The sequence below is a fragment of the Glandiceps talaboti genome, chromosome 20 (genome assembly GCF_964340395.1).
Source record: "Glandiceps talaboti chromosome 20, keGlaTala1.1, whole genome shotgun sequence".
Taxonomy (NCBI): Eukaryota; Metazoa; Hemichordata; class Enteropneusta; family Spengelidae; genus Glandiceps; species Glandiceps talaboti.
In genome coordinates, this window is record NC_135568.1 from 13,655,740 (window position 1) to 13,667,173 (window position 11,434).

Below are 11,434 nucleotides of genomic sequence, written 5' to 3' on the forward strand. Positions count from 1 at the left end.
TGGCACCCCCCAGGGCTGCTCAGGTGGGATGTGCTTGGCAGGATATTCCTAATAGCCATGTTTCTCTCAAAATAAAAAATGTTGTGGTTGTTCTCTTTTGCAGCTCAATAATAAATTCACTCTACCTTTTCCACAATTTTCCAGACTTTTATCCCTGAGGACAACACTGTTCCAGACCTAATTAGACATGCACATCCGACACTGTACCGGCTTGTCTTCTCTCATCGTCCAACCGATTTTGTCGCAATAAGAATGACATCACCAGAGCCCTGTTATTCGACTACATTAACCCAGGGAATTGATAACTATAACGTGGTATGTGTTAAGGTTGACGACGGTTCATGGCAATTGTTGGAAATTTTAACCTCTGTGTCTACCAATAGAATGGTTGAGTTTACCCGTCGATTTGATGAACTTTATAGGTAAGGGTTGTATTTCTTCATATATATCCTCCTAATCACCAATTTCACTTTATTTTTCTGTAGGGTTGTAGCCCCAGCCAAGCTTGCGATTTAGACATTAAAGTATACTCCATGCCCAAGCCAAGTTGTTGGCATTGAACAGAAAATTCCAGACTCTGGTCGTTCTACGTCATTACATACCTTGACTATGTTACTGTTCAGCAGTTCTGCTCAAAATATGAGTCAAAACGTTCTATAAATCACATTTCTTTTTCCCATTTTGTCTTGAATTAAGCTCGAGGAGGTATACTTTTATAGTTCCCCAATATTTTTTTCTTCACACTGTGACACACAGTAAAAATCAACCGTAACCTAACTGTCTCATCACTACTCGTCTAGCGATTCGTATTTACAAAGCTGCTATACTGATCAGGTCACTCATATTTGCCATGGCTGAACGAAGACGAATATTGAAAAATGTGTTTGTCGCAAAAAGAGAAGAAAGTGATATTCATTCTTTTATAGGGAAATTGCTTCATGTGATTTCATTCATTCAGAGTTTCGAATCTACAGATGTATATTTTTTTGAAACTGTTCAGTAATTGGCTTGATGTACTGGAGCAGAGCTAATTTGTGTGTGAAAGGCACCAAAACACATGAAATATATATCAAAGACAGCAATTTGTAAAATAGTTGTGTAAGGGTGATAACTTCTAGGAGAAAAGGTTGACATGTTTTCATATAATAATTTATTGAGTAACATGTTCCAGGTACACAATCCTACTACTAATTTTTAATTTATTTTTGTTTACAAATGTTTTCAGACAAGTCGATGTGGCAATCATAAGTCTTGAATCACCAGTCAAGACACTACAAGATCTTCGTCGGGAGCTTCAAGATAATGAGGTTAGTGTTTCGTATACATATGAGAGAAAAAAGTAACACCTGTAGGAGTCGAACCCACGTCCCCTAAATACTAGTCCAATTTTGCGTGTGCGTCGTGGTGTTTAACATGCTATTCCGTGGCAGGTGAGAAGCCAACTCAGTAACCTTTAGCCTTTCAACCTATGGATCCAATGGATTCACAGGGTCCCTGCCTAAAGGTTTGCCAAATTAGGGATCGGTTCACTAAAGCAATGAGGATCATAACAGTACTAGTTCTCTCTTCCTTTCTCCCCGTTCATTTTTTTCTCTGTGCCTTTCACCTTATACATACATTTCCGTGTACCTGTATGAGTTCCTCTGTGTGTAAGTTTGTGTATGTCAAAGTTGGTGCTCCACTGTATTTAACGTGGAGTGTGAAAGGACGTTTGCAATTGGTTAAATTACTGTTGGATAAGAGCATCTTGTAATCGTTTATGGGCGTTTATGAGAAATTACGTTTGTGGTTATTAATACATAGAGGATTATTTTAAAATAAAATAATGATACCAAGATTGCTATCATTAGTAACCTTATAATTTTTTTTCAAACTCTCTCTCTCTCTCTCTCTCTCTCTCTCTCTAACCAACCAACCAACCAATCAATCAATCAATCAATCAATCAATCAATCAATCAATCAATCAATCAATCAATCAATCAATCAATCAAGTGTGCTTGTCGGATGTGACATTTCGAAAACTAGCAGAGCAGATTACAGAGGAGTTCGAGTCATTAGCAACATACCTGAAAATTCCTCAAGCACAGATCAGCCACATCAAGGAATCTAACCGTAACAACCCAAGCCAACAGATCTTTGAAATTCTTGTCTATTGGAGGAACGCCAACCCCCGGCAAAGTCGAGTAGACTTGATGATTTGCGAGCTTCATGCACAGTTGGAAGAAGTTGAGCGTCGTGATCTCTCTCATTGGTTGGAAGAAAGGTACAGGAAAGCAACCGGGAAAACATATCCTCAAAATACTCTTCCAACTGGAAGATCGTAACAAACTTGTTGCATAAACTACTAAAACTGGTTATAATACAATATTAATGCGCTAATCAAATTCAGGTTTCGTTGACTAGGTGCAAGAATCTTGAAAAGATGCCCTCATGTGGTTAATTGATAACAGTTTTAGTGTTTGCATATATAATGTATTGTTAACGTTTTAGTTTTCCCAGCAAATTTGATGGCATCCAGTGATGCCTTTGTCGTGTTCTATATAACCGTTGATGTCAAAAAGCTCTCTAGTGGATCATAGCCTAGCCAAAGTCCCAAGTATTAGTGCAAACAAAATTGGCAGTTTTATTTTTTCGCACTTTTTAGTTGGTCACTTGTTTTATTTGTTTTCAACTAAGAATTGTTTGGAGTATTCTTGGACAGAGTTATAGCAAAAGTATGTGTTGTAAAAATAAATGACATCCATACACTGTCTCTGTAGATATTACTATTTTTTATTTCTGAAAGAAAAAAACTCTCTGAAGTGTATGACACTAAAATAGACTACCAAATTACCAATAGTCTAAATTGGTCAGATGTGACGTTGGGTCGTTTAATCATTGGTTATGTAGTAGCATACTATACCTGTGATACCATTTTGAAACAATATTTTAATAAACTCTTAAACACGTGTAACCTTGTAGAACATCGATATATAGTAGAACGTTTATGGATCATACCATTTGCAGATAGGTGTGAACAATTATATATGTTCTGAGATGCATTTCAGTGACAAACGAGGTATCCAAACGCGCATGGTTCAATGAAATCAATTTGTCAGTTCACGTTGCTTTTCTGAACTCCGCTGTGATGTCTGAGATATTGATCTAAGTTCTCATGAAGTTTGATAAAAAAAACTTGTTGTCACATCTTCAAGCGATCATTTTAGTAATAGTAAATGTACAAGTATGGCGAGTCTGATAGAAAATAGTGGCTGTGGCTATTGTATGTAGCAGTACAAGTAGGTGAACCCAGCGCTGAAACTTGAAAGGACAGGAATTATGGAAATAAGTATTATCATGTATACAAATTTAGGTGCTCATTTTTGGTGAATTGTGTATGTTTTGAACAGTAATTGTTATTGAATCTTATGTTTAGATTAGCTCTTTATTCACGACTTCCGTGAACGAAGTGTAACCTACAGTATGGAAAAGTAGCAATGTCACACACTTCGTACCATAACATGCTACCGCTCTCAGACCAAGTCTTGTGCCAAGACTAACTTATAAAACTCTGTTGTGTTCCTGGAAATGACACGGTGCCGTCAGACAGTTTGAATATATAATTATCAATATCTAGCAATTGTGCCACCTAAAATTTCCTGTTAATCATGAAAATGTATATTTCATTTTTTGTTTATCTCCAATGTACTTTTTCCCACATAAATGACAACACCGTGGTCTTTAACATGTCAAAGTACATAGCAAACAGATTATTTATGCCACGTTTACTATATGCTGAAAATGTTTTATATGTAAATCAAATTGTAACATATCGTAAAGTAAGTGTATTATAATTAAATGTGACCATGATGGTACAAAAAAACTGCTTTTACCAAAAATGATTCCACATTTTCGGGTAATCGGTCGTCAGGCTGCACTGACTCAAACCTTGGCAGAACAATGTTAGTGATATGCAAGTTAGGAATTGAGTAAAAGTACTAAACTCAACCAGGGTGATCTTGTCCTCAAAACTAATATCTTTGCAAATTTTCTATTCACCTACATAAGTACTGGACAGTGTAGAAACGGAAACGCTCAAAGGTAGGTACATGTATATGTGATTGCATGTGGTATCCAATACAGTGGTGAGGTTTTAAAAATGATAACCATTAAAAATTGTCATTGTGAGCAAATGTAAATGGTACATGTCATCCATTTGTTAACACTGGTGAACGGTGCTATTCATAGAGCAGCATGTGTGTGTGTGTGTGTGTGTGTGTGTGTAAACTATCGACTTTTTGTGTATATAATAATCGACTGGGCAGCTACAGATCCTATGAATGGTATCATCTTTAAGAGATTTGTAAGATCGAGTTGATAGAGGGCGATCATACTACCGAATTCATGATGGCTTGAAGTGTGATCTACGTTTAACTGGTCTGAAAAATGGCAAAAATGGTCGCCATCCAGACAATACCACAACAGTAATAGAATGAAGTGATGAACCCATGTGAACTACTATACCCGATATTGAACAAGGTTTCGTACAAATTGACCCATACGATCAAAAGAATTTAATATGTTGAGACTGATGCTATTGGCTAATTGATAATTGAACAAACATCAAAGTACCTACCGTGATTTTTATCATATTATAATGGCTTTGATTTTTACTATTTGCAGGACTAGGGCAGCAATTACACAAATATTTATGGGCACATACATAATTAAAATCAAATAATAAAAAAACGTGTTTTGATAGGTAAAGTTATTTTCGATATCAAAATTCTTTACTAATTTAAACTGCCAAGACTGTTCATTATAGTAACAAATATTAGGGCAAGGAGCTGCAAGACCTGATGTTTTTTTTAAATCACTAGGCCCACAAGATTTCGAATGATGATTTACTTACCCCTGGTATGTATGTGCGCCATCTTCCCCCCCCCCCCCTTCTGTACGTAAGTAAATAATCCCCGTGTCCATGTCTCATTGCCTTATTGACGCGTTATTCTTAGGGGCGAAATCAATAGGTCAATTTTGATAGAAATAAATTCTTTTAGTTAGTCCACATACCCTCATCCCTTCTCACTGAATTGGCCAAAGGTGATATTTTTTCAGACAGCACAATCAATTTCAAATCAGCATGTAGTATAACCATGGATACAAAGCCAGTATATAGTGAGAAAAGTGCTCTTTGATTGACTTTTTAATGTATTTTATTACCAATAGATGCATATTTACTATAGCGAAAGTTCTTCCAATTCTTGATTTGGCGACAATTTTCAGAAATATTTCTATTAACGGTACAAAACCGATATCATTAACAGTACAATAGGTTCTGTCGGATGAAAGCTGAAATGGTTCACCCCTACCTCAACGAACAGAATTGTTTTTTTTTAAATCCTACACTGAACTATTGATCTCTCCCCTTAGCCAACCGTATTTCTCAATTGTTAGTCGGGGACCGCACGTCCATTATAGTCGTATATTGCGCATCCAGTTTTACAGCGACAGTCACGCCTGAATAATTCCTTATGATATGCAATTATTAAAGCCTTGCTATGCCAATGTTAAACACACAAAGAGTCGAATACCGTTAGTCGTGCGTGACGCGGTAGTATATAAATGCAAGATTAAAAAAACACGAACCAATTGTATTTTACGTGACTTTGTAATCCGTTAGTACCTCCATAATAATACTTCCCAATGCCTTTCCATTATGTAAGGACACAAAAATTCAAAAAAGGAGTCATTGCACTCTCATTAACACCTTGTTAAATACCACCCAACGAGTTCTACTATAGTATAGTGTGACAAAAGATTACACTTGTTTGAGAGCAAATGACACCTTTTGTTTTGTTTTCAACTGTTCACCTCTATATCAAGGTTTAACTAGTATCATTAACATAACAATTGTTTTTATGTTGTTAATTTCGTCAAATTGGCAGAAGAAATGGGCAATCAGTAAAGACTCACCTTGTAAAGTAGTGGTGTTATATGGTGAAATAAACCTAATGTCCTTGTTAGGTAATGGTGTTTTTGAGATTTAATAGCTTATTCAGTGACATGAATTACAAGCTTTCCTGTCATCGCCTTTGTGCGTAGAAAAAAAATGGCATCTTAAATATTTGCTTCGTGAGCGATCTTGGAAAAAGCTAGCAGATATGAAACCCCGACTACATGTAATTCTGTGAGTATTTTCAGAATTTCACAAAATATAGTAATTATAAGTAATTAATACACATGTAAATCTGTACTGTGTAGGGGTTCAAGACTCTGTACAGCTTTCCAACAGAACCATCTTTTCTCAGTATTGTTCAAAGCAGTGGTAACCAATTAAATGTGACACCGAAAAGCTCATGAAATATTCCCGGGTATTTAATAGCCTGATATGTTTACCTTACGTCTATGACAACATTCGACTATGGATAAAGAGAACAGAATTGTGCTACGAGCAATGCTATATTTCTGTATATCTAGATCTGAGTGCTTTCAGCAAGCCTTGACTTTTTAACAGCCAAGCGCTTTCTCTTCAGGCACAAAGTACGTATTCCAACCAATACACAACGCTGTAGAGAGTGTAATGTATTCAGCTAATTAGAGCTTATTTTCGTAAGAAAGTACACACTCCAAGGTTTTGTCACCTATTTATTTATGTTGTGCCCGGCACGTAATTTGATGGCATACGTTTGAAAAAGAAGTGTAATTACGTTACCCGTAGGTGTCATCGTTACGCTAGAGATGTGAACGATTTTCCCACCTGTCGTCACTGTTTTGACTGCATTAATTAGCTGACGGAGCAAGATGTAGGCCTGCAACAGTTTTAAGGTGCAATGATTGACTTTTTCGCTGAATAATTGTAGCCTTACAAAAACATAACAACCACTTTGAAATTAGTTGACAACTGAAACGGAAACTTATTACCGGTGATAAAATGTTTCATGAAGCTGACTTATCCGTATCCCATTCAACTTGCATGTGAGCAAATAGAAAATAAATAACAGTGGAGTTGTGCATGTACAATAAGGATTTATTTATATCGACACCAGGTACTTATGTTTAGGTTTGAGGTAGAAATGGCGTTAGACCCCCGCTAATACAAATTAAAACCTATTTTTTTTCAATCTAAATTTCCTCCAAACATTAGCTTTCGAAAAATGAATTGGGATGGGGTAGTGGTGGTGGTGGGAGAATTGAGAAAAGTGGATGTTTAAAAAAAATGACCATAGTAAAATGTTGAGGATATTGGCCATATATTGTATATCAATGCACAAGGAATATTACAAAGTGATGTAATTCAAAATCACCAACTATCAATATCAAATTTCTTTGTGCCTTTATTTTATCACAATGTTCTCGGCCTAGATCAATAAATGCTACATTCTAAAACTCATATTTACGGTAGACGTACACACACAGATATTATTGATTGTTCGAAGTAACAATATCCCATCAGCCAGCCAGAAAATAAAGCGGTTTGAAGTCACGCGATAGAGCTGTAATTCACGTGGAAGAATGTCATAATAAATGCCTTTAATACTGATCAAATAACACAAAAGAGTTATCAGAAGTTGAACTTCTGGAGAGGTCAGTCGGGGTGATACATTACAAATTCACGTGAACAATGTTGTTATTCATGAATAGAACGGAACTGAGTACCTTTACAACATCTTGACTGAAACAAAATGACGGTCGCTATGCAACGCTGTAGAGGCGCCGTGGTGACGTCACATAGTTTACTTAGGTCAAGGGTTCATTTCTTCCAGATCTTAGCCGGCGCTTCGTTACGCACAGCGGTAGCACAATCACAAGCAAAACATCGCATACTGCTTGCTGCTGTCAACAGTTACTGGTGATTGGAAACACTAACTGTTATTGTTTCACAGTTTGTGAGCAAACATCACTGTTCTGATGGACGGGACAGTTTGTCGTGTTTATATATATATGACGTGAATAACCGATCTGATCTCATTTTGGACACAAATACTTTACCGGCATTTGGCGATTGTGGAAATTGGTACGTGGATTGAGCACGACGGGATGAACTCATAAATTTAGCTGTTTTTCTTCTTCACATTTCTCATCACTGAATGATTGAGATTAACCAGTCCATTGGCAACGAATTATCTATCTCAGACATAATCAGGACACACATATATATATGTCTGGTTGCATCATATCCACACGGCCACGTTAGCAACCAGCTGATTACATTATCGGAATTTGAAGGTAAAGCTTTTCAATAGTTTAATGCTTAAATCCCAGTAATCATTTTAGCAGCAGTAACACTTGAATGTTTCAATTCCCCTCAGTAATTTAAGTTCTTCATAACACCATTCGGCGTCCTTGGAAAAAAACTAATCTTTTCGTAATGAGAGTGCTGCATGTTTAAAATTTAACATGTAAGCTGTGAAATATGAGGCTATAGGATACAGCTTCTAGATTTGCTGTAATGTCTTTAACATCGATTTTAACTAAATTACTGGTACGTTTTCGTATATTTCCTTCGCTAGAATGGTTTTGACTTGTATAAACAAAATCACCTACAAATGTTAATGGAGCGGATCGCCCTATTCAGAATGTTCAACTCAACGGCACTAGGCCCTTTATGCAAAAGCACAATCAAAACAACTAGCCATTCATTCGAGGTGAATGGGTAGTCGGTCTGTTTTTAACAGGTACCTTGGAACCGCAATATATCGGGACCGTTATCATAATCAGCTGCTATCGACGGTAACACAGTATTTGTACAACTAGGCATGAATAGCCGTGTAGTTTTTGTTAGCTCATTTGATTATGAGAGAGCTTTGATTTAATCCCCCAGTGTTTAGAATTCGCAAGCTAAACCTATAGCACTGTGTAAGGCGGAGTTTAATCGCCATTGTTAGTCGAGTAGACTACAGTCACCTGCGAACGCAAGTGAAAGGTATGCGTCCATTCTATTTAACTTTAAAGTAAACGGCAATGTAAACAGTCCCCGGACAATACTCCGTGGATTCCACATTCGATTAACGTGCCAACACGTTAGTTACTTGTGGGGTTAAAGAAATATTTCTATTCCTTTTTCAGGTGTGACAATACGCTGAATAATTGTTCCTTCGAGATGACGTGTGAATTGGTCTGATATTTGGAATAACAACATTGTCTCGGGCTGGATATTATACGAAATTACTGAGGCACTCTGAAGACTGGGTTGTCTGAAAGGAGCACCAGCCACAAACGTGCGGTAGTTAATTCGTATTGACTCTCATAAAGCGCACAGTCAATGATATGGCGAAAGTAATTAACTTAAGCGGAAGGGCGTTGCTATCATTACCTGTGGATGTGTGCGATCAGAAATCGCTTCGGTCACTGGACTGCAAGCACAATCATTTATCTGCCTTGCCCTACAAATTCAGACAACTTAAGTATCTACGGATCCTATTGCTAGGAAGTAACAATTTCACAACACTGCCATCCACTGTTTGCAGCTTATCAACCAGCCTTGCAGTGTTAGACATCAGTTACAACCACCTGATGTCATTCCCTGAAAGTATTTGTGAACTTGAACTTCTCGAATATCTTGATGCAAGTTATAACAAGATTACATCGCTACCGAAGCAATTTGGTTGTAGACTAAGGAAACTGAAGAAACTTTTTCTGTACGGCAACCCTCTGGCCGAGCCCCCTCTGGATGTTTGCACACGGGGAGTGAAAGCAATACGGAAATATGAGAAACAGAAATACGATGTTGACGTGCCAGATGAATCCATTGCGATCGTCGGAGACTGTGTCGTCACAAATTTCAACAAAGGAACGTTACTTGGTAATGTCAAAACGACCATACTCAAAAAGTCGACTATTAAAGGTATCAGAAAGCACGTCACCAAGCAGGCAGATCTGCGGGGAATTCATACGTTGGTTATCCACGGCGGCACTTTCGACTGCGAAGAAGGGAAGATGAGCTCCATCAAAGAATCCGTGACTGAGATGAGAGAGACTTTACAAGATTTGCGTGATAAATACAAGCATTTGAACGTCGTTGTGTCCGGTGTTGTACCAAGAAATGACTACTACTACAACGACTGTCGTGTGATGAACGATCTTTTTCGGAAACTGTGTAAAGAGGAAAAATGTCCTTTCGCTGACCACGAAGACGCCTTCATCAGAAAGACGGGAACGCTGGATTCGTATCTCTTCACCAGGGATGGGGTACATGTGAACAGCAGAGGCACTCTTCGCCTGGCTACGAGTTTGAATAAAGTCGTTCCGATTTTGAAAAACCACGAGAAATAAAGAAGACGAATGATGAAAATTTGCTCCCTAAATGCAGCTGATAAAAAAGAAAGACACACTTCTTTCTTGAACTTTCGTGATTTGCATTTAAATGGGTAGAATGCAATAACTGACTTTAATCACAAGATGTTGACCTGTGGTCTTAAAGGACATGGAATCAATCCCAGAATCTCGCATAATTTTTACCACACAATTATAACATACATGCTGTTGTTCTGGACTAACCTTTTCTATAATATTTTTGCTAGACAACTGTTTTTACACCCTAATTTTTTTAATCATGATCCGAAGAGGACCTTTAAGAACAGAATACTAGTCCATTCTCTTCGAATTTTAGATCTCCTAAACGGTTGCGATTTTACTAACTTAGTCGAATAATGTGTGTAATATATCCTTGATAACAGAAATTGGAATTGATAAGTTGTGAATGTCTAGCACTTCACTTTTCGTTCTCAGACATCATCTACATACCAACATTTACAATATTTGAGTCTTTGTATCACGACTACCATCCTGTTATGAATTTATAATGAACGTTTCCCTTTTCATTGTACCAACAATTTTCATGGGTAACCCTTTGACATTTGTGGGGGAAATCGTTACGGACAATTAAACATAACCTTACATGACTGTTCAATGTGGTTTCCGGCCAAGGTGGTTTGCTCGGCATGCGATCTGTGGTATAATTTCCTTAAAGGCAGGTGTTCCAGTTTCGCTAATGAAACGACTTTTTCTGACGTTACTGTAATGTAGATGCTGACATTCATGCATTGTTTTCAACAGGATGTTAGAATCAGAAATAAAGCAGGTGTACTAAGTTTTCATCTAGAGCACTCAAGTTCTTGAACACCAACCGTTTTATTTTGGAATACTTGACGATATTGTTCTCAAGCATGGGACATCCATACACTTGTGTAAAGAAAGTGTTTGTGAGCAAGTGTCATAAGAAGCCAAGACACCCACAGCTCAACACGCATTTGTAAATCTCATGTCCTGACCTTTTTCATGAAATATAGTCTAACATTGAAATATTCCATTCGTGTTGATTACTTTATTTTTATGTGTATCAAACCATGTGCTATAGTTGGTTAAACTAAAATTTACAGATTTGACTGGACAATACGTGTGTTGTTCAGTAATGATGACAACAGGATGTATGTATGTATGTATGTATGTATGT

At 37.3% G+C, this 11,434-nt stretch overlaps 1 protein-coding gene across 2 annotated transcripts; it reads left to right on the forward strand.

Annotated features, from left to right (window-relative positions):
- Positions 1–296: 296 nt before the first annotated feature.
- LOC144450827 (uncharacterized) lies at positions 297–11,214 on the forward strand. Of its 2 annotated transcripts, XM_078141565.1 has the most exons (3): positions 297–422; positions 1,226–1,307; positions 9,049–11,214. In XM_078141565.1, exon 3 carries the CDS (start codon positions 9,250–9,252, stop codon positions 10,252–10,254), a length of 1,005 nt encoding a protein of 334 aa, XP_077997691.1. In that variant the 5' UTR covers positions 297–422; positions 1,226–1,307; positions 9,049–9,249; the 3' UTR covers positions 10,255–11,214. The 2 variants fall into 2 exon arrangements, with proteins under 2 accessions (XP_077997691.1, XP_077997690.1); XM_078141564.1 differs by lacking the exons at positions 297–422; positions 1,226–1,307 and adding an exon at positions 7,786–8,208.
- The last annotated feature ends 220 nt before the right edge of the window (positions 11,215–11,434 follow it).